Raw genomic sequence first — 26919 nt, 5'->3', positions numbered from 1 at the left:
GGTAGGATATTTCTCATGGAAGTTGAATGTACACCAGAAGAAATACTCAACTATAGAGAAAGAGACTTTAAGTTTGGTGTTAGCTTTCAGCATTTTGAAGTGTATTTTGGAAACAGTTGTTCAGAGACATTTATAGACCACAATCCTTTAAAGTTTCTGGAAAAGTTTCGGGATAGAAATACAAGCCTGTTTTAGTGGAGTTTATTATTGCAAGCATTCAATTTACAAATTATACATGTGGCTGGATAAGAAAATTTGATTGCAGATGTGTTGTCAAGAGCTTGAAATTCAAAAGATGTTGGGCGTTGGCAAATCGAGAGTGGACAGGAATTAACTCTATTTTTACAAAAGACTTATGTATATATTTTCATGGTTAATGCCTCTACACCACAATGTAATAGTTTTGTTTGTATAGTTAAATGTGGCAAGGAATAAGAAATGGGTTGAAAAGTGAAACCATCTTTTTGGAATTATGATGGTTCATTTTTTTTTGCTAAGGAGGGAGATGTGAGAATGGATGTTATTTTTAAATATTTTTGGGGAATATTGTGTTATTCTGTGAAGAAGATTGGGTGTCTATGTGTGATTTAATTAAGCTGGGCAAGAGGGTAATAGGAGTCAGGTTGTATGGGGGATTTAAAACATGAAAAGAAGAGTGGTGTTAAGTTTCAGGTACAAGTAAACAGGTTAGATCTAACAATTGTAATTTTAGATAAGTTGAGAGTTTGTTTGACTATCAAAGGGGAGTCAGAGGAACCATGGAACATGTTTGCATCTTGCAGGAGTTCCATAAATAATGGTGGGGATATTATATTTTATTGACCCAAAAGCCAAGACAAGATGGAGACATGGGGGATTTTATACTTGGAAGGTTTTGAGTTTCAAAGAGGTGTGAGAACAGTGAAACCAGAGACCAAAGGGGAAAAAAGATATTTTAGAGTTACTGTGGTGAGCTTAGGATCAAGAGATAGCTGGAGCTGTTTGAGTTGCTGAGCAATAGTTGGAGCTCTGGGCTAGAAGAGGATGCAGTTTGAATCAGCCACTTAGTCAAGCCAGGAATGTCTTGGGCTGCCACAAAGCGGTTTTATTCTGAAGTGGATAGGTAGAGGGTAGATGTCATGTGGTATGCCTTTATTGAAGAAACAGCGATGATCTCCATTGGTGACCACCTGTAATCCCAGCAGTGGCCACCATTCCTTCCTGGTACTGCTGAGACCACAGAGCTTCTGGCCATTTGATTGGCAGGCAGCTCTCTGAGCTGGGACTTCCTCTCCCTGAGGGGCAGAAATCCAGCCTAATAACAGCCAATTGACCATTAGATGGCAGCAAGGCAGCTGTTCATCCCCCGGGCAGCCTTCCCTCTGAATTTTTCGCTGGGGTCGGGTGTCCAGGATCACGGTGCCCCTTAAAATCCAGCCTCATAGGTCCACAGTTAACTTTTCGTTCCCAGGCATGTTACATTTACTCTGTCATGTCTCAAATTATTTTTATGCTCTATCACAAAATATTTTTTTTCCAAAAAAAACCTATCCAATTTGCTCTGCGTCCACTGTCTCCCTAGAGAACCTGTTCGATACCTGTTCAATAAATTTACTAATTCAGTTGGTTAACGCAGAGGAACCTATCAGTAGTACACATCCCAAAGTGTAACAATACTGCCATTGACAGGAGGGTCTAATTAAAGAGTAGCAAATTTGCATAGGCTATTTCCATGAGATACATGAACATAGGAATTTATATTGTTACGACCCCCAAAGACAGCAATCACTTTTCAAAGGATATTTGAATTCTCAGTGAGCAACTTAAAGGAATTGCACTACAACATTTCAAGTTTTAAGGCTTTTACTGTAACAAACTAAAAGCAACAACTAAATATTACTGTGTAGACAACTAATTCTCTAAACTAAAGAACAGATATTAATGTCTTATTAATGCCGTAATGCAACCAGTAACCCAATGCCACATATAAACTTTACATCATGTTTTCCACAGAATTGCAGTCTCTTAAGTAAATAGTCCAAAGACACTCGCAGCTTCCAGTGGGTTCATTTCTCTCCATTTTGCCGAGTTATAATGTCCAGCGTCCATCAAAAAACTGATTTCCTCAGACTTATGAGAATTCCTGAACTGACTGCTGACAACAAAGCTCATTCCGGTGATTCCTTCTCCTGGCCTGGCTTCCAGTGACCTTTAATCTCTGCTGGTTCTTTCCCTTTACCCAGAGGACAGGCATTCACGGGCATTCTGCCTGGTAGCTAGCAGAGAACAGCTTTACCCTGCTCCTCGCAATGACTGCTGTTTTGCTGTCTCCTCTTCCCCCTTCTGTCTCCCTCTGTTCCTGTTGAATGCCTCTGAGGCAGACAATCAGCAATAACAAGATCTGTTTCCGCCTTTGTTTTCAGGTGCTAAACCTGCCACGTGTATTTCAATAGCACCTGATCTGGGCACCCTGGTCCCCATGGTAACCAAGCCACACAGGGTAGAACTCATAGCAGATCACATGACCCGCTTCAGAACTCCATTTTACCTTAAATTAAAGAGACAGTTCAAAACATAACCCTGTTATAACACCTCATGTTTGTAACAATATGGAAATATCAAAGTAAGGACAGATTATATGATTTTAAGGTGTGGACTGAATATTTTGGGATAGAGTAGAAAAATAATTTGAGACATGACAGAGTAAATGTAACATGCCTGGCAACGAAAAGGAACCTGTGGACCTATGAGGCTGGATTTTAAGGGGCACCATGGTCCCGGACACCCTATTCCGGCTAAAAAATCAGAGGGAAGGCTGCCCGGGGGAAGAACAGCTGCCTTGCTGTTTGAATTATGTCTGTATATCTTGATCCTCATCTTTGTATTATGTCGAGCAGCGGATGATACATTTCCTGTGACATCTATCTTGGTTTTCTCTCGTCTCTTTATCTCACTATCCCTTTAAAAGTTAAACAGGGGAAGTAGTTCAGGTACAAATATTGTAGAGAGAGAGGGGAAGAGGCTCATTGAATGGATTTAAGAAAATGTAAAAAAACATGCTAAAAGGGTGATTACAAAATGAAAGGTGCAAAGGGAAACCAGGAAAATACACAACAGCAAATATTATTTTTATATTCTTATGTTTAGTGCTGTGCATTAAGTGAACTAGTGAGTTGCAGAGAAAATTTGGCTCTCAGCAGCTTTTCTCCCATTCCTCCCTCCTTACTCCCAATGTAACCCTCAGCCCTTCTTGCATAGAATTGAATGCAATTTGATAGCACAAAAACAGCTCACTTGTCCCAAAAGGTCTATGCCGATGTTTATGCCCCGCTGACTCTCCAAAGAGCACATGTTGAGGGGTTAAAGGTGCTCACTCTAACTCTCCTTTCCCATCCGTTTTCCTCAAAAGAAGATTTTGTTTGCTTTCAACATTGAACTTGATTGTACCTTTTTAAAAATAAATTATATGAAGGTGAGTAACGACAATTCATCTGCCTCTCTGTGCCAAAGTTTCAGCAATTTTATTGCAAAAAAACACAGTTGCAGTAATTATAGACTTTCTATTTGCTTCCAAATTGAACTACATTTTTAAATAGAATTTATTTTGGAAAAACATGCTGCAGAAGAAACTTAACATCATCACACCCATTTCTTGGGCATTATACCAATATTGGGAAGGGAGCAATTTTGTATTGTAATCTCCTTCAGCCAGAAATGCTGCTAGATTGGAAGTTGACGATTTCCACAGGTGCAGACTACCCTCCTGAAACAGACCTGGTCAGACTGTATCTGGAGTACCGCAAACGTTTCTGAGCACCACATCTTAGGAAGGATATATTGAGCTTGGAAGGAGCGCAGTGTAGGTTTACTATTCTGATACCTGGATTCCCAGGGCTAAGCTATAAGAAGAGATTAAACAAAATATAATTGCATTCCCTGGAATTTAGGAGGTTAAGGGGTCATTTGATCACGGTATTCAGGATATTAAGGAGAACGGATAAGTTAGAATAGAAAAGAATATTTCTGCCAATTCCAGAGTCTAGGACTAAGGGGCATAACCTAAAAAATGGAGTCAGACCTTTCAGGAGTGAAATTAGGAAAACTCTTTCAAGCAAAGGATGGTAGAAATTTGGAAACTTCTTCTGCATATGACAATTGATCATCAGTTGTTAATTTTAAAGTTGAGATTGATAGATTTTTGTTAGCCAAAGATATTAAGGGTTGTGGGGCAAAGTTGGGTCTATGGAGGTTTTAGTCGCAGATCAGTCGTCCTCTGATTGACTGGCAGAACAGGTTTGGGAGACCAAATTACCTCCTGCTGTTCCTGTGTTCCAGTCGGCATCTTACATATACAAACTGGTGTCCTAATGCTGGTTGTAGAAATCTGATTGAAATTGACCCACAAAAGAGCTGAGAGCTTGCCCAGCACATGGTCCTCCCAATTGTTCCAGGTATTAAGCGCCAATCAGCAGTCCATACAGGGATCACTAGACACTTCTTAAAGTTAGGAACAGCTTTTTTAATGGTTTTAATTTGTGTGCAATGAGGGGCAGCAAGACTGTTCCTCTTGGTTCCCCAAACACACTGTGGCTGTAGCAATCCTAGGCTCCTCCCTCTCAGTTTGGTACTCCGTGATCCATCCTCTCCCTATACTGCCCCAGTATTTGCAGGCTGACTTGATGTCAGGGTGTCTGATTGACATCCATAATTCACCAGTTTATGCAAATGAGAACCAGGTTTCAACTCAGCCAACACCTTCAGTTTTGCATTTCAATCGTGCACCCATTTTGTGCCAGAAATTGGTGCAAGTTGACTTACTCTCTTCTCTAGCTCTGTCAGCCTCATGTATTTTTCAAAGTGTATAAAAATTAATAGTTGTGTAATCAGTGCACACCTTCATTCTGTTTTACACACTCACACACACAAACACACACATAAAGCTTTTGAAATTTGCCTCCAGCTTTTCTTTAGGTAACATGATGATGACAGCTTTGGCATTCAGACTGCTGTCATTCAAGCTAACAGCCCCCCACTAACTTCTAACACTATCTGGAGAGGGCCAATAAATGTAGTTTTGCCAATGAAGCCCACACCCCGAGAGTATGTAACAGAAATAATAAAAACAAAATGATCAAAAACTGCTTAAAGCTCAATACAAATATTCAATCTATTCAACTGTCTGTTACATCTTGGGAACCTGGGTAAATTGCCAATGCTCATTTTGTGCATCCCAAAGTCAGCAGATAGTGTCATAGCTCAGAACACAAACATCAAGTCCAAGCAGAGATTTTTGGAAGAAGCTGTGACCTTCAAGTTAATTCACTAATAAAGGCATTAAGAGACACAAAAGGCAATTACATTGATAGATGGTAGCTCTTTAAGGAAATAATAATTCAGCATCACCTAGTGGCAAATAACTATATAGCAACAAGAGTCAGTTGACAGGGAAATTCAATGGGAAATGTGGATGTAGGAATTTACAGTCAGGAAAATTTGGTATAAAAATGTGACTAAAAAACTTGACATCTTTGTAAACAGGAAATATGTGTAAACATAAGATTTATGTTATTTGTATATCTACCATCTGAAGTACATTGGCATAATGAGAAAACCTGTATGCTATTTCTAGGCACTGGAGACAGTTAACTTCCGATTACTTGAACTTTATCCTGGCAGTGATGAAGTATTTGATATAGTTCTGATGACTAATAATCACGCCCAAGTAGGAGTGAGGCTGATAAACAGCATCAATCATTATGGTATGTATAATAGAATATACCTTTTTACTAGTAGTCACAACTAATGCCTATGGATTTATTTTTACTGATTGTATGCCAAGGTGAAGAGTTGTGTCTTGACTTTGAATAAAAACCTCAACAATAAACTGGTGGAAGAAAGGCTTTTCTCAAATCATAAATAGATAACATAAAGGGAAGAACACCCAACTTATAAATGAAATTTCAGCAAAAATCAATTTGTTTATGCAACAGCAAAATAAATCAACCATTCATGACATAACTCATTTCCAGCTCTCAGAGAGCTTATGAATCACTTAACTAGTTTAAATCTTCCAAACTTTGTTAATGCAGCCATGAGGTACATAGCATTAGGAAAGAGTGGCAATTGTGTCAGTAGAGAAAACAGATACCAGTGACAAATTGCTCTAAGCTTTACTAGACAGTGTAATGGAACAAGGCCATGATCTGTTTGATTGGTGGAAAATGAGCCATAAATTAGCAAAATATTGGCATGTATTGAAGTAGATCGCTGAAGTATTAAGGACACCTTTGCCCACACATGCACAATGGATTAATTGGTCTCCTTCTGTGCTGTAAGGCTCCAAAACTCCACTGCTACTGCTATAGTACCGACGACATAGCTAGGACTAGGAAAGAGTTTCTGCTTAAGAAATATAAGCAGCTAGGGGCTGAATTTTTTAAAAAAACCTTAAAGCTAACAATCTCTGGATTATTACCTGAGCTACAAGAAAATTGGTAAATATGATTAAGGAGTTGAATGCATAGCTTAAAGATTGGTGCGGGTTTCGATTCATGGTGCATTGGCACCAGTACTTGGGAAAGTGGGAGCTGTGCTGTTGGGATGGTTTTCACCTAAACCTTGCTGGGACCAGTGTTCTGGTGAGTTGTATAACTAGGGCGGTAGAGAAGGCTTTAAACTAAATACTGGGGGGAGAGATCAAATGAGGGAAGATGTGGTAGATTAAAGGGAAGGGCCAAGGCACTAGATCAAGGTCGCAATAAGGGTAATGATAATCAGAGAATGTCAGAAAGGTACAGAGTGGACAAACTTAAGAGTCAGTCAGCAGGTAAGGCCAGAGTTTGCAAAAATGGTAAAATGACAGAAATAAAGGTTCTGTATCTGTATCTGAATAGCATTCACAGCAAAACAGATGAATTGACAGCTCAAATAGAAATAAAATGTGTGACCTGAAAGCCATTACAGAGACTTGGCTGCAAGGTGACCAAAGCTGAGATCTGAATATTCGAGGACATTTTGGAAGGACAGGAAGCTAGGAAAAGGTAGCTCTCTTAGCTAAACATGACACTAGTACAGTAGTGAGAGGACTTTAATTCTAATGATCAGGATGTAGAATCAGTTTAGGTAGAGATAAGAAATAACAAAGGTAAGAAGTCACTTGTGGGAGTCATTTATGAGTCCCCTAACAGAAACCACACTGTAGTATGGAATACACTGAAAGAAATAATGGGGCCTTATAAGGAAAGTACTGCAATAATCGTGGGTGATTTCAGTCTACATATTGGTCGGACGAAACAGATTGGCAAAGGCAGGGTGGAACATCAGTGTTTTTGGACAGATTCTTTGAGTAACGTCTTCTAGAGCCAACCAGAGAGCAGGCTACTCTAGACTTGATATTGTGGAATGAGACAGGATTAATTAACAAACTCACAGTGAAGGAGCCTCTCGGTAGCAGTGAACATAACATGATTGAATTTCACATTTAGTTTAGGGGTGAGAAGAGTGAGTCTAAGACTACTGTTTTAAACTTAAGGACAATTCCTAGTGTATTAAGACAGAGCTGGCTAGGGCAAACTGGAAAATTAGGTTCAAGGGTAGGACAGTAGAGATGTGGTGGCAAACAGTTAAAGAGATATTTCATAACACTCAGCAAAGACACATTCTAGTGAGAAAGCAAGGCCCTAGGAGAAGGATGCATCAAATGTTGCTAACTAAGGAAGTTAAAGATTGTATCAAATTGAAAGAAAAAACATGCAATACGGTGAAGAGTAATGGTAGGTCAGAAGATTGGAGAGAGTTTAAATAACAGTAAAGAATGACTAAAAAATATAATAGGAGGGAGAAATTAGAGTACGAGAGAAACCTATCTTGAAATACAAAACCAGATAGTAAGAGTTCCAGCAAGTATTTAAAAAAGAAAAGAGTAACTAATAGGAGCGTTGGTCCTCTAGAGACTGAGAATGAGGAATTAATATTGAGGAATAAAGAAATGGCAAAGTGTTGACCAGAAACTTTGTGTTTGCCTTCACTGTGGAAAACACAAATAACCTCCCAGAAATGCTTGTAAATTAAGCATTGAAAGAAAGGGAGGAAATGAAAATAACTACAGTCATCAGTGAAAGGATAATGAGAGAACTATTGGAACTAAAATCTGACAAGTCCCGAGAGCCTAATGGTCTGCATCGTGGGGTCTTAAAAGAAGTGGCTGCTGATATAGTAGATGCACTGGTTGTATTTTTCCAAAATTCCCTTGATTCTGGAAAGGTCCCATCAGATTGGAAAATAGTGAATATAACTCCTATATTCAGGAAAGGAGGGAGACAGAAAGCAGGAAACTACAGCTAGTTAGTCTGACATCTATCATAGAGAAAATGCTATAATGTATTATTAAGGGGCTTATACCAGGGCATTTAGAATATCTTAATGCTATCAGGCAGAGCCAGCATGATTTTGTGAAAGGGAAATCGTGTTTGACTAATTTATTAGAGTTCTTTTAGGAAGTAGCACACAACGTAGATAAAAGGGAACCTGTAAACATGTTGTTCTTGGATTTCTAAAAGGATTTTGATCAGGCAACACGGCAAAGGTTACTGAGATCTCATGGCGTGGTGGGTAACATATTAGCATGGGTAAAGGATTGGTTAGCTAATAGGACACAGAGATTATGGATAAATGCATAATTTTTGGTTTGACAAGCTGGTACGAGTGGAGTACCACAGAGATCAATGCTGAGGACTTAACTATTTACAATCTATATCAATGACTTGAATGAAGGGATCAAATGTACGGTTGCTAATTTTGCTAATGACACCAGATAGGTAGGAGAGTAGCTTGTGAAGAGGACATAAGAAGTCTGCAAATGGACAAAGGTTAGGGGAGTGGGCAAAAATTTGGCATATGGAGTATAATGTGGGAAAATGTGAACTTGTCCTCAATGGCAGAAGGTATCTTTAAGCATCTCTGTCATGTAATATTATATCATGTAACATTACATTCACACCACTACTTGTGAGGCAATACTTTTGGAATCTTGCAACCATATATTTTTTTTGTATAAAATAATATAGTCCTTGGGTTTATGATCTGACATAGAGAGCTATTAATTAAACAGTAGCAATTAAGTTAAAATTGCAGAATTACACTTTTCAGCTTAGTTCTGTTGGTAGCATCTCTGAATCAGAAGATTATGGGTGGGATTTTCAGACCCTCTGTGATGGATTCCCTCACAGTGCATGTGTCGAGTCAGCTTTGGGACCAGAAGATCCCGCCAATGGGCGGGGCCACACAATTTTGGCCTATGAGTTCTAACTCCAGTACGTTTCTGTAAGGAGATCTGAATTAATAGGGCTGGTATCCTTCAGATGAGATGTTTATTCAAGGCTCCATCAGCCTATTAGACATCCTATAATTGTATTAGAGCTAGAAGAACGCGGACAATAATCTTTCCCCATCTGTTGGCATCAAAATTGTTACTCATCGCAAAGGTGTTTGTGCAATTCAACTTTATTCTTCATTCGTGCACGGATGTGAGCATTGCTGGCAAGAGCAGCATTTATTGTCCATCCCCAATTTCCCTTGAGAAGATGGTGGTGAGTTGTCGCCTTGGGTTGAAGGTACTTCCACGTTGCAGTTGGAATGAGTTCCAGGATTTTGATCAGCGACAATGAAGAAATAACGAAGTCAGGATGGTTATGGCCTCAAGGAAAACTTGCAAATGCTGGTGCTCCTATTCTCCTGCTGCCCTTGTTTTTATAGGTGGTAGAGATAGCGAATTTGTAAGGTGCTGTCGAAAGAGCCTTGGTGAGTTGCTGCAAAGCATCGAACTGTAGAAATGTTATGATGCAGAAAGAGGCCATACAACCCATTGTTTCTGTGTGACCTAAAAGATAAAAAAGAAGCTAGCCTCCCATTTTAATCCCATTTTCCAACACCTAGTCCACAGCCTTGCAGGTTACAGTACTTCAGCTGTAGATCCAGGTACTTTTTAAATGAGTTGAGCGTTTCAGCCTCAACCACCAACTTAAGCAGTGAATTCTAGATGCCCACCACCCTCTGGGTGAAAAAGTCTTTCCTCATGTCCTCTCTAATCCTTCTACCAATCACCTTAAATCTATGCCTCGAGTAATTGACCCCTCAGCTAGGGGAAACAAGTCATTCCTGTCTACCCTATCAGACTCCTCATAATGTTGTACACCTCAATTAGCTCACCCCTTAGCCTCCTCTGTTCTAAGGAAAACAGCCCTAGCCTACCCAATCTCTCCTCATAGTTGCAATTTTCAAGCCCTGGTAACATTCTTGTAAATCTCCTCTGCACTCTCTCCAGAGGAATTATGTCCTTCCTGTAATGTGGTGACCAGAACTATACACAAAATTCCAGCTGTGGCCTAACCAGTGTTTTATACAGTTCCATCATTACACCCCTGCTCTTGTACTCAACACCTCACCCAATAAAGGAAAACATTCCAAGTGCTTTCTTGGACCACCTTGTCCAGCTGTCCTGCCACTTTCAAGGACCTGTGGACAAGCACACCAAAGTCTCTCACTTTCTCAATACATCTCAATAATGTTCCATTTACTGAGTATTCCCTTGCTTTGTTTGCCCTCCCCAAATGCATTACCTCACACCTTTTCCAGATTGAATTCCATTTGCTACTTCTCTGCCCACTTAACCAAACAATATTATCATTCTGGAGTCGACAACTATCCTCTTTACTATCAACTGCATGTCCAATTTTTGTATCATCTGAACATTTCCCAATCATGCTTATATCAACCTACATATCAGCCTAAATCATTAATATATGCAACAAACAGCAAGGGCTTCAACACTGAGCCCTGTGGAACACCACTGGAAACTGTTTTCCATTCACAAAAACATCCATCTACATTACCCTTTGTTCCTGTCACTGAGCCAATTCTGGATCCAATTTGCCACCTTCCCCTTTATCCAATGAGATCTCACTTTTCAGACCAGTCTGCCATGTGGGATCTTGTCAAATGCTTTACTGAAATCCACGTAGACCGCATCCACTGCACTACCCTCATCAATCCTCCTTGTTACTTCCTCAAAAAATTCTATGCAGTTAATAAGACATGATCTTTCCCTAACAAAACCATGCTGACCATCCCTGATTAGTCTGAGCCTTTCTTAGTGACAGCGCATCCTGTCTCTCAGAAATGTTTCCAATAATTTGCGCACCACTGAAGTCAGATTGACCGGTCTATAATTTTCTGGCCTATCCCTCACACCCTTCTTAAATAATTGTGCAACATTTGCGGGCTTCCAATCTCTGGGACCTCACCTGTATCTAGTGAGGATTGGAAAATAACCCTCTGAGCCATCCACTACCTCCTCCCTATCCTTCAACAGGCTGGGATACAATCCATCTGGCCCTGGTGATTTTTCCACTTTCAAGGATGCCAGTCCCCCCAGTACTTCCTCTCACACTATGCTTATTGTAGATATAGTTCACACTCCTCTTTAACTAGAATGTCTGCATCATCCCTCTCCTTAGTGAAGACAGAAACAAAGTACTGATTGAGAACCCTGCCCACATCTTCTACATCAACCACAATTTACTATGTACATCTCTGACAGGCCCTACCTTTCCCTTAGTTACTCTCTTGCTTTTAATGTACTGGTAAAACATCTTAGGATTTTCTTTGCCTTTAGGATTTTACCTGCCAATATTTATTCATATCCTCTCTGTTTTCCTAATTTCCAATTTTACTTCACCCCTGTACCTTGTATTTTCCTCTAGACTTTCTACAGTATTAAGTTGTTTGTGACTGTCATAAGCTTTCTTTTTTATGCTTTGTCTTGGCCTGTATGCTTCTGGATAACCAGGGGGCTCTAGATTTGGCAGTGCCACTCTTTTTCTTTGTGGGGACATGTCTATACTGTGCCCGTAGAATTTTGCTTTTGAATGCCTCCCACTGATTTGACATAATTTTTCCTTCTATAGCTGTATCCAGTCCACTCTAACCAGCTCAACTCTCAGCTGTGTAAAATTTGTCTTCCCCAATTTAGAACCTTTACTCCTGTTCTATCTTAGTCCTTTTCCATAATGATGCTAAAACGAACTATATTTTGGTCACTGTCTCCAAAATGGTCCCCCACTGATACCTTTTCCACTTGCCTAGCTTCGCTTCCTAAGACTAACTCTAGAATTGCACCCCTCTCGTTGGGCTTGCTACATGCTGACTAAAAAAGTTCTCTTGAATACAGTTCAAGAATTTTGCGCCCTCTATGCCCTTCACACTGTTCATATCCCAATTGATATTAGAGTAGTTGAAGTCCCCATCGATTACTGCCCTATTGAAATCTGTCTATATATTTGGTCTTCCAACTCCCTTCCACTATTTGGGGGTCCATAGTGCACTCCTAGCAGTGTGACTGCCCGTTTTTTTTATTTCTGGGCTTAACCCATATGACCTTATTTGATGCTTCATTTTTTAAAATTCATTCGCGGGATGTGGGCTTCGCTGGCTGGGCCAGCGTTTATTGCCCATCCCTAGTTGCGCCTGAGAAGATGGTAGTAAGCTGCCTTCTTGAACCGCTTCAGTCCATGTGGTGCAGGTATACCCACAGTGCTGTTAGAAAGGGAGTTCCAGGATTTTGACCCAGCAACAGTGAAGGGGCGGCGATATATTTCCAAGTCAGGTTGCTGAGTGACTTGGAGGAAACCTTCAGGTGGTGGTGTTCCCATCTATCTGCTGCCCTTGTCCTTCTAGGTGGCAGTGGTCGTGGGTTTGGAAGGTGCTGTTGAAGGAGCCTTGATGAATTACTGTAGTGCATCTTGTAGATGGTGCACACTGCTGCTACTGTGCGTCGGTGCTGGAGGGAGTGAATGTTTGTGGATATGGTGCCAATCAAGCGGGCTGCTCTGTCCCGAACAGGTTTGAGCTTCTTGAGTATTATGTGGGCTGCACTCATGAAGGCAAGTGGGGAGTATTCCATCACATTCCTGACATGTGCCTTGTAGATGGTGGACAGGCTTTGGGGAGTCAGGAGGTGAGTTACTCATCAGATGATTCCTAGCATCTGACCTGCTCTTGTAGCCACAGTATTTATATGGCTAGTCCAGTTCAGTTTCTGGTCAATGGTAACCCCCAAGATGTTGATAGTGAGGGATTCAGTGATGGTAATGCCATTGAACATCAAGGGGCAATGTTTGGATTCTCTCTTGTTGGAGATGGTCATTGCCTGATACTTGTGTGGCAGGAATGTTACTTGCCACGTGTCAGCTCAAGCCTGGATATTGGCCAGGTCTTGCTGCATTTGGACATGGACTGCTTCATTATCTGAGGAGTTGCGAATGGTACTGAGCATTGTGCAATCATCAGCCAACATCCCCACTTCTGACCTTATGATGGAAGGAAGGTCATTGATGAAGCAGCTGAAGATGGTTGGACCAAGGACACTACCCTGAGGAACTCCTGCAGTGATGTCCTGGAGCTGAGGTAACTGACCTCCAACAACCACAACCACCATCCTTTGTGCTAAGTATGACTCCAATCAATGGAGAGTTTTCCCCCGATTCTCATTGACTCCAGTATTGTTAGGGTTCCTTGATGCCACACATGGTTAAATGCTGCCTTGATGTCAAGGGCAGCCACTCTCACCTCACCTCGGGAGTTCAGCTCTTTTGTCCATGTTTGAACCAAGGCTGTAATGAGGTCAGGAACCGAGTGGCCTTGGTGGAACCTAAACTGAGTGTCAGTCAGCAGGTTATTGTTAAACAAGTGCTGCTTGATAGCACAGGTGATGACCCCTTCCATTACTTTGCTGATGATCAAGAGTAGACTGATAGGGCAGTAATTGGCTGGGTTGGATCTATCCTGCTTTTTGTGTACAGGACATACCTGGCCAATTTTCCACATGGCCAGGTGTACATTTAGTATATCATCCTGCCTCATAGCTGTGATTGATTCTTTAACCAATAATGCCACACTCCCACCTTTTTTACCCCGCCCCCTATCCTGTCTGAAATCTCTATATCAAGGGATGTTGAACTGCCATTTTTGCCCCTCCTGAAGCCAAGTTTCAATTATAGCAAAGATACCATGCTGCCATGTATCTGTCTGTGCCCTCAACTCATTGGCTTTATTTACTATGCTCCCTGAATTTACATATATACCTTTTAACACTGCCAAATTCCTCTGCTGTACACTTTTTAACCTGTGCTTCTTCTGTCTTTCAGAGTCACTTACTAATTCTCCATCTCCCCTTCCATGCTCTGAATTTGCCCTTAGGCTCCCACCCCCCCCGTCAATCTCGTTTGAACCATCCCAAAAGCATTAGTAAATTTCCCTGCAAGGAGTAGACCACCCGGCTTGTACAGGTCCCATCTTCCCCAGAATCGGTCCCAATGCTTCAGAAACCTGATGCCCTCCCTCCTGTACCAGCTTTCCAGCCAGGTGTTTATTCACTCAATTCTCCTACTTCTATAATCGCTTGCACGTGGGGTTGGGAGTAATTCTGAGATTACTGCCTTAGATGTCCTGCTTTTCAATCTCCTTCCTTTCTCTCTAAAGTCTTCTTTCAGGACTTCATCCTCTTTCCTACCTAAGTCATAGATACCAACGAGGACCACGACCTCTGGCTGATCACCCTCCCAAGAAGAATGTCCTGCAGCCGCTCCATGACATCCTTGACCCTGGCACCAGGGAGGCAACATACCATCCTGGAGTCACGTCTACGGCCACAGAAACACCCGTCTGTTCCCTTAACTAATGAATCCCCTATTACTACTGCTCTTCCCCTTTTCTTTCTCCCCTCCTGTAGAGCAGAGATGGCTGTTGTGCCACAAACTTGGCTTTGGCTGCACTTCTCCATGGAACCAGTGCCCTCACTGGTATCCAAAACGGAAAAGTCATTGGTGAGCAGGACCCTAGGGGACTCCTGCACTACCTGCCTAATTCTCTTGGACTGCCAGGCAGTCACCCATTCCCTTTCTGCCTCCAGGCTCTGAAGCTGTGGTATGACCACCTCTCTGAAGGTGCAACCCACGTAGCTCTCAGCCTCGTGGATGTGCCACAGTGACTCCAGCTGCCGCTCGAGCTCTGAAACCCAGAGCTCAAGGTTCTGCAGCTGGTGACACATCCTACGCATGTGGTCATCTAGGACACTGGTAGCGATCACAACTTCCCACATATTACAAGACATGCATTCCACATGACTGAGCTGTCCTGCCACGGCTTCAGTTTACTTCCCTTGCATTAATTTTATTTGACTTTGGTTTACTTATGCAACTTTATTTTACCTGGCCTTGACTTAACTTTATTTCCCTATTGCTTATGTTTCATTTCAATAAGAAAGTGTTTTTCTAACTCTCAGTTACTTGATGACACTCCCTAACAGCAGTTTCTCACCAGCCGACAAACATATGTTTCCCCTGTGATGTTAAGGGATAGGTGCTGCTGACTGCCTGGCTTGGGATCCTCCTCTTGCACTCTCCTCTAGTTGTTGCTGACGGCCTGTCCCAGGATGGTCCTCTTGCATTCTCCTCTAGGTGCTGCTGACTGCCTGCCCCAGGGTCCCCTTCTTGTACTCTCCTCTAGATGCTGCTGACTTGCCTGGCTTGGTGTCCCCCTCTTGCACTCTTCTCTAGATGCTGCTGACTGCCTGGCTTGGGGTCATCCTCTTGCACTCTCCTCTACATGCTTCTGACTGCCAGTCCCAGGGTTCTCCCCACGCACTCTCTTCTAGGGTATGCGTTCCCTGCTGACCCTTCAGGTAGTAGGCCGGGAAACACTGCCATCCAAAAAATTCTTAAAATTTAAAAAAAAATTAACATTAACAACATAAGCAATTTGTAAATGGTAGACACTGCTGCAACTGTGCACTAGCAGTGGAAGGTGTGAATGTTGTATCACTCTGTAGCCTCTTTCTTCATTGCTCTTATTAAAATCAAAGCCAACATATATTAATGTCTGAAGAATATTAGCTAGTAAACATAGAGGAGGGACCTTTAGTAGCACTTGAGGATACTATGATTGTATTAATCATAGAGAATTTGGGATCAGTAGAGTTGAGGAAGAGCATACCACTCATTTATAGCATAATTAGATGCCCTACTGTTTCAGCAATGGCCTGGATTTTGCGATCAGTGGTATCAGCAGTAAAGATACGGCATGTGCCTTTTATCTTAAGTAACTGACCCCAAAGATCTAGTGAGCTCTATAGCATTCATTTCCCTTAATATAATGTCAGTTTCATCCTGGTGCCATTTATAGAGGAGCTCTGGTGTCCCAGAACAGTGAAATCATTATCCAAGCTGAGCAGCGAAAAAGATTGAAGAATTCTCACAGACAGCAAATCAGGACATTTGATTTCTGTGCTTAATGCATTTTTGAAGACTGCAACAGCACTTTCTGTGGAAAAGCACGATAGGCCTGACGGTAACTTCTGAATGTTTGAATGCATATGTGTGGATGCTATAAGTTGCTGTCAGTTTCACAGAGTAATGACAGTGTACGCTGACAGTTTCACTGTCATCTTAACCACAAAATAGAGTCCAATATGAAAGTTTCCATTCACAGCGGGCAGGATTTTTTGGATGGTGGGGTTTCCCAGTCTGCTACCTGAAAGGTCAGCAGGGAACGCATACCCGCCGATGCCAGCTGCCCCATAGCCATTTAACTCTCCAAGGAGTGGTAGTTGGCTGGAGGTAGGGCCAGCCCCTCTTACTCAGGAGGAAGCCCCCCTTAGAGAGCTACGAGCCATCAGATTAGCTGGCAGCTCTCTGGTCCCAGAGGCGCCACCCAGAGTGGTGGCCACTGTTGGGACTACAGGCAGTCCCATGAGTCTAAGTGCAGGAGCAGGCAGCTGTGGGATCTCGTGGCAGACATGAAAGGGAGGCCTGGGGGATGAGGGGAGAGGGGTGTGGGGATCATGATGACAAGGTCAGGTGGGAAAGAAGTACCCGGGGTGGGGGAGGTTGGAGCATACTCCTGGGGGCATCCGCTCTGGAAAGGGGGCCAGTGATGGAGGCGCCCCACTTCCCTTTTCAACCTGAGGGGCGAGCAGCAGGGTGATCTGTCGGGTCTCTCCACCGCCCTTCCCCACCACCCCCACCCCACCGAACCCCCAATATCTGAACTTGTCCCGCTGGCCGAAAAATTGCAACCAGGTGGAAAACGGCCTTAAGCCAGTGGCCAAAAATTGGCCACTAAAAGGCCTCAATTTGGGCAAGGGCATGTGGGCTGCCTGTAAAATTTCAGACAAGTCTGGCAGGAGGGTGGCAGGAAGGCCACGTGGCTCCACCCCCTGCCTGCAAACTTGGCAGAAGCGGAGCGTAAAATTGTGCCCAGTGGTTGCACCCAAATTAATGGAGTCAGAAGAACCATAAACATTGAGGCACCAACAGGCCACAACCCTACTTCCACCAAGCAACAGCACAGATTCAAAGATAAAAGCAAAATACTGCGGATGCTGGAAATCTGAAACAAAATCAAAAATAGCTGGAAAAACTCAGCAGGTCTCAGCAGCATCTGCGGAGAGGAGCACAGTTAACGTTTCGATTCCGTATGACTCTTCATCAGAACTGAGGAAGCATAGAAAGGAGGTGAAATATAAGCTGGTTGAGGGGGGTAGGACAGGTAGAGCTGGATAGAGGGCCAGTGATAGGTGGAGGCAAAGAAGAGATTGCCAAAGGCGTCATAGACAAAAGGACAAAGGGGTGTTGACGGTGGTGATATTATCTAAGGAATGTGCTAATGGTGACATTAAGGGTAGAAAACAGGACGAGCAAGTGACACATAGCCCTAGTGGGGGTGGGGTGGGGAGAAGGGATCAAAATGGGCTAAAAGGTGGAGATAAAACGATGGATCGAAATACATTTAAAAATAGGTGGGAAAAGAAAAATATCTTTAAAATGATAAATTATTGGAAAAACGGGGATCGGAAAGGGGCTGGGGATGGAGGAGAGAGTTCATGACCTGAAGTTGTTGATCACAGATTCAAATGCTGTAGGATACGTATCTTTGGTGATGGTGAGAGGGAGTGGAGGATGATTTACATAATGATGGTGGTGATGAGTTACCAGGAGGGAAGAGCTGTTACAGGGTAGAAGTTTCGCATCCTGAGTGCCCTTCTAGAATTGCATGGGGATGCCAGTCTTAGATGGTCTCTTTTGAAATGGAGAATGGAAAGCAGCCTCAATGCATGAAGCAATTCTTTGTTCTCTTCCGGAAAACCAGTTGGCGAAGAATGAAACTGGAGCCAATATTTACACACTTTTATATTTATTTACACAGTTACACATTGCAAGAAAATGCCTGCTAAGCCAACAACCGCAGTTGCATTCTGTCTGTTTATAGGGCTATATGAATGATTTCATTGAGGAGTGGTGTCTAGACTGCAATTTGCCGTTGAGTAGATGGTCACAGAGGTGCAGTCTTCAGTGGGGACAGGATTTATGCAGGATACGGCAGAGTGGGAGCATCTCTCTTGATTGCTCCCACTGTTACATGGGAGAGTTCGGATGCAAAATCCAGGAAGTTATCTTTATAGGCTTCAACTTTTCTGCAGAGATGCAGGCAACCATCAATGACTCACAGGCATCCTAAATGTTCAGTCTTTACAATGAATGAGCAAGATAAGGAGATGTTATTTGGAACAAAAATTAAAATGCCTGGAAAAACTCAGCAGATCTGGCAGCATCTGCAGAGAGGAACACAGTTAACGTTTCGAGTCTGTATGACTCTTCAACAGAAGTAAGTAAAAAAAAATGTTGTTTGCAAATGGCATAAACACATTAACCTCCACTTGGCACTTGAGTCAGCAACAGTCTTGTGCATCACCTAGCCCTTTGCACTGTGGCTTTAAGTACTTCTGAAAGCAATGAGCCCAAATTGGTTCCAGCAATGGATAACTCTGGAACTGATTTCTGTAAATGTATCTAGGCTTATCATAAATACCAATAGTGGGTTTCCTGCAATCCATATATTATGTTATACATCTCTACCATGCCCTAAGGTAACATAAAACCACAAGAAGCAACAAGAAGTCCAAAACGCACAGAGGATAAAAGTGATTCATTAGACACATGTACTGAAACACAATGAAGTTAATGCTTTTTCATAAGCGTTTGAGCTTGTTGTTTTATTGTGCAGAAAGGTTCCAAGTGTCAAAGTAAACATAGAATGAGACTTTCTCTTCAAGAAGCCCAATAATATTTGAGAATATTCTTAGAGGTTATAATTCAGGTAAGAATGAGTGAGAATTTAGAAATACATGGAATCATCTTGACAACCAGCACCACATTTGTTATAGCCAGTCAGTTTTGACAAGTGTAGTCATGTTTTGGGTTGATAAATGCTGTAAACCTAGTGTAAATGAATTTTTGGAAGGCACTCAATAGGGTATGTCGCAAGGCAAACATATTCAGTCATGTGACATAAAAGAAAATGCGGGAGCAGGGATAGTCTGAAAACAAGATGAGTTGGTGTAAGTGGGTGATGTGTTGTACCCAAGGTGAATGCTGGGTCATTTCATTTTTATTCTTCCACAGGATATGGGAGTCACTGGGTAGGTCAACATTTATTGCCCATTCCCAATTGCCCTTGAGAAGGTGGTGGTGAGCTGCCTTCTTGAACCGCTGCAGTCCCTGTGGTGTAGGTACACCCACAGTGCTGTTAGGCTGGGAATTCTAGGATTTTGATCCAATGACAGTGAAGGAACGGCGATATATTTCCAAGTCAGAATGGTATGTGGCTTGGAGGGGAACTTCCAAGTGATGGTCTTCCCATGCATCTGCTGCCCTTGTCCTTCTGGGTGGTGAGATGGGGATTTGGCAGGTGCTATCAAATGATCCTTTGTAAGTTGCTGCAATGCATATGGTTGATAGTACACACTGCTACTACTGTGCTTCGGTGGTGGAAAGAGTGAACGTTTAAGGTGGTGGATGAGGTACCATTCAAGCAGGTTGCTTTGTCCTGGATGGTATCAAGCTTCTTGTATGTTGTTTGAGTTGCATTCATCCAGGCAAGTGGGGAGTATTATCACACTCCTTACTTTTGCCTTGTAGATGGTGGACAAGCTTTGGGGAGTCAAGAGGTGAGTAACTCACCTCAGAATTCCCAACAAATGATCCAGTTCAGCTTTTGGTTAATGGTAACTTCCAGGTTGTTGATAGTGGGAGATTCAGCGATGTTGAATGCCGTTGATTGTCAAGTGGAGATGGTTAGATTCTCTCTTTTTGGAGATGGTGATTGCCTGGCACTTGTGAATGTTACTTGCCACTTATCAACCCAAGTCTGAATGTTATCCAGGTTTTACTGCATACAGACATGGACTGCTTCAGTATCTGAGTAGCCTTGAATGGTGCTGAACGTTGTGCAATCATCAGTGAATATCCTCACTTCTGACCTTATGATGGAAGGAAGGTCATTGATGAAGCAGCTGAAGATGGTTGAGCCAAGGACACTACCCTGAGGAACTCCTGCAGTGATGTCCTGGAGCTGAGATGATTGACCTCCAACAACCACAACCATCTTCCTTTGTGCTAGGTATGACTCCAACCAGCAGAGAGTTTTCCTCCTGATTCCCATTGGCTCCAGTTTTGCCTGGACACCTTGATGCGACACTGGGTCAAATGCTACCTTGATGCCAAGGGCAGTCACTCTCATCTCAGCTCTTGAGTTCAGCTTTGTCGTCCAGGTTTGAAGCAAGGCTGTACTGAGGTCAGGAGCTGAGGGCCCTGTGTGGAACCCAAACTGAACGTCAGTGAGCAGGGGCAGGATTTTATGCCTTGCAGGCGGGCGCACGCCCGACCTGATCTGGAGTAAAATAGTGCGCAATAAGGTCGGGCGAGCGTCCAGGCGTCCTCACGCGCTGGCTCAACATTTTGGTCAGCGGGTGCATGCAAGAGGCAGCTGCACACCCGCGACAATTAAGAAGGCTATTAAGCCCATTTATCAATTAATTAAGCAATCTTTTTCGCTGCCCATGTCCAACCTTGTGGTTGGCGGGCAGGCAAAATGGTCAAGCGGCCTTTGGATTTTTTAGGCAACCACATCCACGGGCAGGATGAGGTTTCCAACAGCAATTTTTTTGAAAAGCTGTTAAACATCATTTTTAATATGCCCCTGTTCGTGTGATTGAGTCACGTGTGGGGACATGTTTCTCTCATTTTTAAATTCTTTATTTTAGTTGCCACAATTCTTCAGCTCTGTGCCTTCAGGGAGCTTTCAGAGCACGCGCTCCCCGGCACGGGCGCAGACTTTAGCGCTCGCACTCCTCCCACCCCCCACCCCGGCAGTGCTGAGCTCCTCAGTGCGCTTTTCATGCTGGCTGGCCATGAGTTGGCCAACCCGCTTGAAATTGTCGTCGGGGGGGCCGATCGCGGGCGGCAGGCTGTTTCCTGGGCCCGTCTGATACACCTGCCCGGCAAATGGAGAATCCTGGCCCAGATTATTGCTTAGTAAGTGCCGCTTGATAGCCCTGTCAACGACACCATCCACAACTTGCTAAATGACGGAGGGTAAACTTGTGGGGCGAGAATTGGTCAGATTGGATTTGTCTGGCTTATTTGTGGACAGGACATACCTGGAAATTTTTCCACATTGTTGGGTAGACCCAATGTTGAAGCTGTACAGGAACAAATTGGCCAAGGGCACGGCAAATTCTGGAGCACAAATCTTCAGTGTTATTGTCAGAATATTGACAGGGCCCATAGTCTTTGCAGTGTCCAGTACCTTCAGCCGTTTCTTGAAATCACGTGGAGCGAATTGAATTGGCTGAAGACTGGCATATCTGATGCTGGGGACCTCCGGAGGAGGCTGAGATGCATCATTTAGACTTGAGTATATAGGCTTTAACTTGACGATACAAAAGTAGGCAAGCAGGCAAGCAAGGACCTCAAAGGATGAACAGAAAACATAGATTAGCAGAAGAATCAGATAGATATCAGATCCAATTTAATTTGGTTAAGTGTGAAATAATACATTTTAGGAAGAAAAGGAAGCAACAGGAATGTACACTTAATAAAAACATTCTGACAGGTGCAGATGCAATAAAGGACAACATTCCATTTGCCTCCCAAGATACTTACTGTACCTACCTGCTAATATTTTATGCTTCATGTACGAGGTCCCTCAGTACTGCAGCATTCTGTAGCCTCTCTCCATTTAAGTAATATTTTCCTTTTCTATTCTTCCAACTAAAGTGGACAACCTCATATTTGTGTTTCTTTAATTTTATTGCATGAATTATTAATTTCCACATGTGCAGCATATTTATGGAAGAAATATAACAATAATTGGAGAGGGAAAAATTTCGCTTCTGTTATTTTGTGAAAGATTAGGTATCACATAGGAATGTGATAATACCGGTGGCACCAGTTCATTTAATGAACAATTGAAAATGAAGATTCCATTTTAAACATTGTTTTTATCTTTTCTTAGGCTTGTCAATTGAAAGATTTTGTATGACAGGTGGAACAAGTCCTATCAATTATCTAAAAGCGTATAACACCAACTTGTACCTCTCATCAGATCCTATAAAAGTTGCAAATGCATTAAGTGAAGGTAAGGATGAATAAACCAATACATTGCAGAAATATAAGTTATATTTGTTTCTCTTAAAGTTTCAATGCGATAACAACCTCTAGCTTGAATGTTAAGGAACTACAACCATCATCATTAGCCCTTGGATATCAAAGTGATATACAGAATATGCAGGCTCGGGCCTGGAGTTTTATGCAGAATAGACTGTTCACGAAATCACAAGATAATTATGGATGAAGCAGGTCATCCATTCTTTATTAATTAATGCACTGAGAAAAATCTGAATGTCCTTGCATTGTGACATCCTGTTATTTCTGAAATGATTCTAGACTTTATTACTCCACTGCTCTATCTGAAAATCTATTTTTGATGTTCGTCTCTCTCTGTCAGTCACCAGCAATTGGTGCATTCTCCATGGCAATGCCTCTCCCAAGCAGAGTCCACTTGCCAAACAATCAGCACTCACTTCTCACAGTATAAATTGTTGTTTCCCCTCATACTGGTACTCTTGTGAAGTGCCCTGATGAGTGCAAGACAAAAAGCTTCCACGTGTCTCTTTTCATCAGCAATACTCTGTCTGAAGAATTTCTTTATATCGGTCCTAAAGTTATCTCTTACTAGTTTGAACCTGTATCTGCTTGTTCAATTCCTATAGTTTAATTTAAAATAATATTCCAGGTTTTCAATACCCCTATCATGATTTATGCGAGATTTCTCCAGCCTGTCTTCAAACACAGATCCAAGACACAAAGGAAAAACAGAGTTAATGTTTCAAGTCCGTATGGCTCTTCTTCAGAGCCCTGAGGAAGAATCATATGGACTCGAAACTTTAGCTCTGTTTTTCTCTCTCCACAGATGCTGTCAGACCTGCTGAGTTTTTCCAGCATTTTCTGTTTTTATTTCACATTTCCAGTACCTGCAGTATTTTGCTATGTTTTTTAGATCTGTCTCATGGTTCTTCTTTGCACTAGCTCCAGAGCTGGAATGTTTCTCTTGTTTCTCACCAACTAGAACTAGATCTGGTCAGACCACAGGGTTATAAAATGTGATTGTTATCTCCTCTGACTTATTTTCTACTATTTTGACTGTAGTTCAACGTCCTTTTGGCTTTGTTGATTGCCACTCTGCATTAATTGGACAAGTTTCATGTCAAGACAACTAAGATGTTGGGGCTCTTGGCTTCATAATTAGTTACTTCAACAGAGATATGGAAAATTAATGTTGACTATATTCCTTTCATACTTGCAGTACTTCACACTTTGGGATTAAATTCCATCTGCCATTCTTCTACCCGCTTACATATATGGCAACGTTCTATAATTTCTGAACATCTGACACTGATTCCGCTGTCCTACTTGATGTCATCCACAAATTTGATCACCTTACTTTGAATATCTGAGTCTCGGTAATTTATAAAACTCCCGTGGTAATGGACAGAATTTAATGTCTTCCCCAGGAGTTGGCTTGGAAATGGAAGGGGGAAAGTATAATCGGGTGGGAATGCAGGTTGGAGAGCGCATTGTCTTCCCAACTCCCCCTGATTAAGACAGGGTGGGGAAGATCAAGTTCAGCCTTCCCACCCCTGGGCCAACTGAGGCCCTTGAGTGACCAATGAATGGCCACCTAACAGCTTCATACTGCTGCCAGTGGAATTATGTCAATGGTGGGGGCAGGGTTCTGGGTCAGTGTCACAAAACGAGGCTGCCAGGTGTGCCCTGGAGGCTTTCCAGCAGGGCTTAGGGTCCCTACTGATCAGGCACCATGTGCCCCAAGGACCTACTTGTGACAATGGCCACCTCTGCTTTGAAAACAAACACCAACCCCACTCCTCCCGTCCTGTAAGGAAAATGAAGTTAAAAAGTCAAGACGTCTTGCTAGAACTATGCAAGGAATTGATGATACTGCATCTGAATACTCCATTTGGTTTTGGTCCCCTTATTTGAGGAGGGATATACTAGCATTGATGGTAATTCAAAGAAGATTCACTAGGCTGATTCCTGGGCTGAAGTGGTTGTCTTATGGGGAAAGGTTAAGCAGGTTGGATCTATACTCACTGAGTTCAGAGGAATGAGAGGTGAACTCCAAAAAAAAAAAACAGAATTACCTGGAAAAACTCAGCAGGTCTGGCAGCATCGGCGGAGAAGAAAAGAGTTGACGTTTCGAGTCCTCATGACCCTTCGACAGAACTAAGTAGAAATAGGAAAGGAGTGAAATATAAGCTGGTTTAAGGTGTGTACGTGTGTTGGGGGGGAGGGGGGGGGTGGTTGTGGGTTGGGGGTGGGGGGGAGAGAAGTGGAGGGGGGGGGTTTGTGGTTGTAGGGACAAACAAGCAGTGATAGAAGCAGATCATCAAAAGATGTCACAGACAACAGAACAAAAGAACACATAGGTGTTGAAGTTAGTGATATATATCTAAACGAATGTGCTAATTAAGAATGGATGGTAGGGCACTCAAGGTATAGTTCTAGTGGGGGTGGGGAGAGCATAAAAGATTTAAAAATATTTAAAAATAATGGAAATAGGTGGGAAAAGGAAAAATCTATATACTTTTTTGGAAAAAAAGACAAAAGGAAGGGGGAAGAAACAGAAAGGAGGTGGGGATGGAGGAGGGAGGTCAAGACCTAAAGTTGTTGAATTCAATATTCAGTCCGGAAAGCTGTAAAGTGCCTATTCGGAAGATGAGGTGTTGTTCCTCCAGTTTGCGTTGGGCTTCACTGGAACAATGCAGCAAGCCAAGGACAGACATGTGGGCAAGAGAGCAGGGTGGAGTGTTAAAATGGCAAGCGACAGGGAGGTTTGGGTCATTCTTGCGGACAGACCGCAGGTGTTCTGCAAAGCGGTCGCCCAGTTTACGGTTGGTCTCTCCAATGTAGAGGAGACCGCATTGGGAGCAACGAATGCAGTAGACTAAGTTGGGGGAAATGCAAGTGAAATTCTGCTTCACTTGGAAGGAGTGTTTGGGCCCTTGGACGGTGAGGAGAGAGGAAGTGAAGGGGCAGATGTTACATCTTTTGCGTGGGCATGGGGTGGTGCCATAGGTGGGGGTTGAGGAGTAGGGGGTGATGGAGGAGTGGACCAGGGTGTCCCGGAGGGAACGATCCCTACAGAATGCCGACGGTGGGGGTTGAAGGGAAGATGTGTTTGGTAGTGGCATCGTGCTGGAGTTGGCGGAAATGGCGGAGGATGATCCTTTGAATGCGGAGGCTGGTGGGGTGATAAGTGAGGACAAGGGGGACCCTATCATGTTTCTGGGAGGGAGGAGAAGGCGTGAGGGCGGATGCGCGGGAGATGGGCCAGACACGGTTGAGGGCCCTGTCAACGACCGTGGGTGGAAAACCTCGGTTAAAGAAGAAGGAGGACATGTCAGAGGAACTGTTTTTGAAGGTAGCATCATCGGAAAAGATGCGACGGAGGCGAAGGAACTGAGAGAATGGGGTGGAGTCCTTACAGGAAGCGGGGTGTGAGAAGCTGTAGTCAAGGTAGCTGTGGGAGTCGGTAGGCTTGTAATGGATATTGGTGGACAGTCTATCACCAGAGATTGAGACAGCGAGGTCAAGGAAGGGAAGTGTCAGAGATGAAAATGATGGAGGGTTGGAGTTTGGAAGCAAAATTAATAAACTTTTCCAAGTCCAGACGAGAGCATGAAGCAGCACCGAAGTAATCATCGATGTACCGGAGAAAGAGTTGTGGAAGGGGGCCGGAGTAGGACTGGAACAAGGAATGTTCCACAAAACCCCATAAAGAGACAGGCATAGCTGGGGCCCATGCGGGTACCCACAGCCACACCTTTTATTTGGAGGAAGTGAGAGGAGTTGAAGGAGCAATTGTTCAGTGTGAGAACAAGTTTAGCCAGACGGAGGAGAGTAGTAGTGGATGGGGATTGTTCGGGCCTCTGTTCGAGGAAGAAGCTAAGGGCCCTCAGACCATCCTGGTGGGGGATGGAGGTGTAGAGGGATTGAACGTCCATGGTGAAGAGGAAGTGGTTGGGGCCAGGGAACTGGAAATTGTTGATGTGGCGTAAGGTGTCAGAGGAATCACGTATGTAGGTGGGAAGGGACTGGACAAGGGGAGAGAGAAGGGAGTCAAGATAACGAGAAATGAGTTCTGTGGGGCAGGAGCAAGCTGACATGATCGGTCTACCGGGACAGTTCTGTTTGTGGATCTTGGGTAGGAGATAGAAGCGGGCCGTCCGAGGTTGGGCGACTATCAGGTTGGAAGCTGTGGGAGGGAGATCCCCTGAGGAGATGAGGTCAGTGACAGCCCTCGGAACAATGGCTTGATGTTCAATGGTGGGATCATGGTCCAGGGAGAGGAAGGAGGAAGTGTCTGCGAGTTGATGCTCAGCCTCCGCGAGGTAGAGGTCAGTGCGCCAGACAACAACAGCACCACTCTTGTCAGCGGGTTTGATGACGATGTCAGGGTTGGACCTGA

General features: G+C 43.2%; 1 protein-coding gene across 1 annotated transcript in view; it reads left to right on the top strand.

The window, feature by feature from the left end:
- The window catches only part of LOC121277798 (cytosolic 5'-nucleotidase 1A-like), a 112051-nt gene that overhangs the window by 11014 nt on the left and 74118 nt on the right, over positions 1-26919 (top strand). Inside the window, exons 3-4 of the mRNA XM_041187435.1 lie at positions 5609-5738; positions 22387-22509. Of these exons, the coding sequence (XP_041043369.1) occupies positions 5609-5738; positions 22387-22509 (253 nt within the window). The remainder of the gene's footprint in view (positions 1-5608; positions 5739-22386; positions 22510-26919) is intronic.

This window comes from Carcharodon carcharias, chromosome 5 (assembly GCF_017639515.1).
Source record: "Carcharodon carcharias isolate sCarCar2 chromosome 5, sCarCar2.pri, whole genome shotgun sequence".
NCBI lineage: Eukaryota > Metazoa > Chordata > Chondrichthyes > Lamniformes > Lamnidae > Carcharodon > Carcharodon carcharias.
The sequence above is the reverse complement of the archived record's forward strand: the minus strand, read 5'-3'. Positions and strand labels throughout refer to the sequence as shown.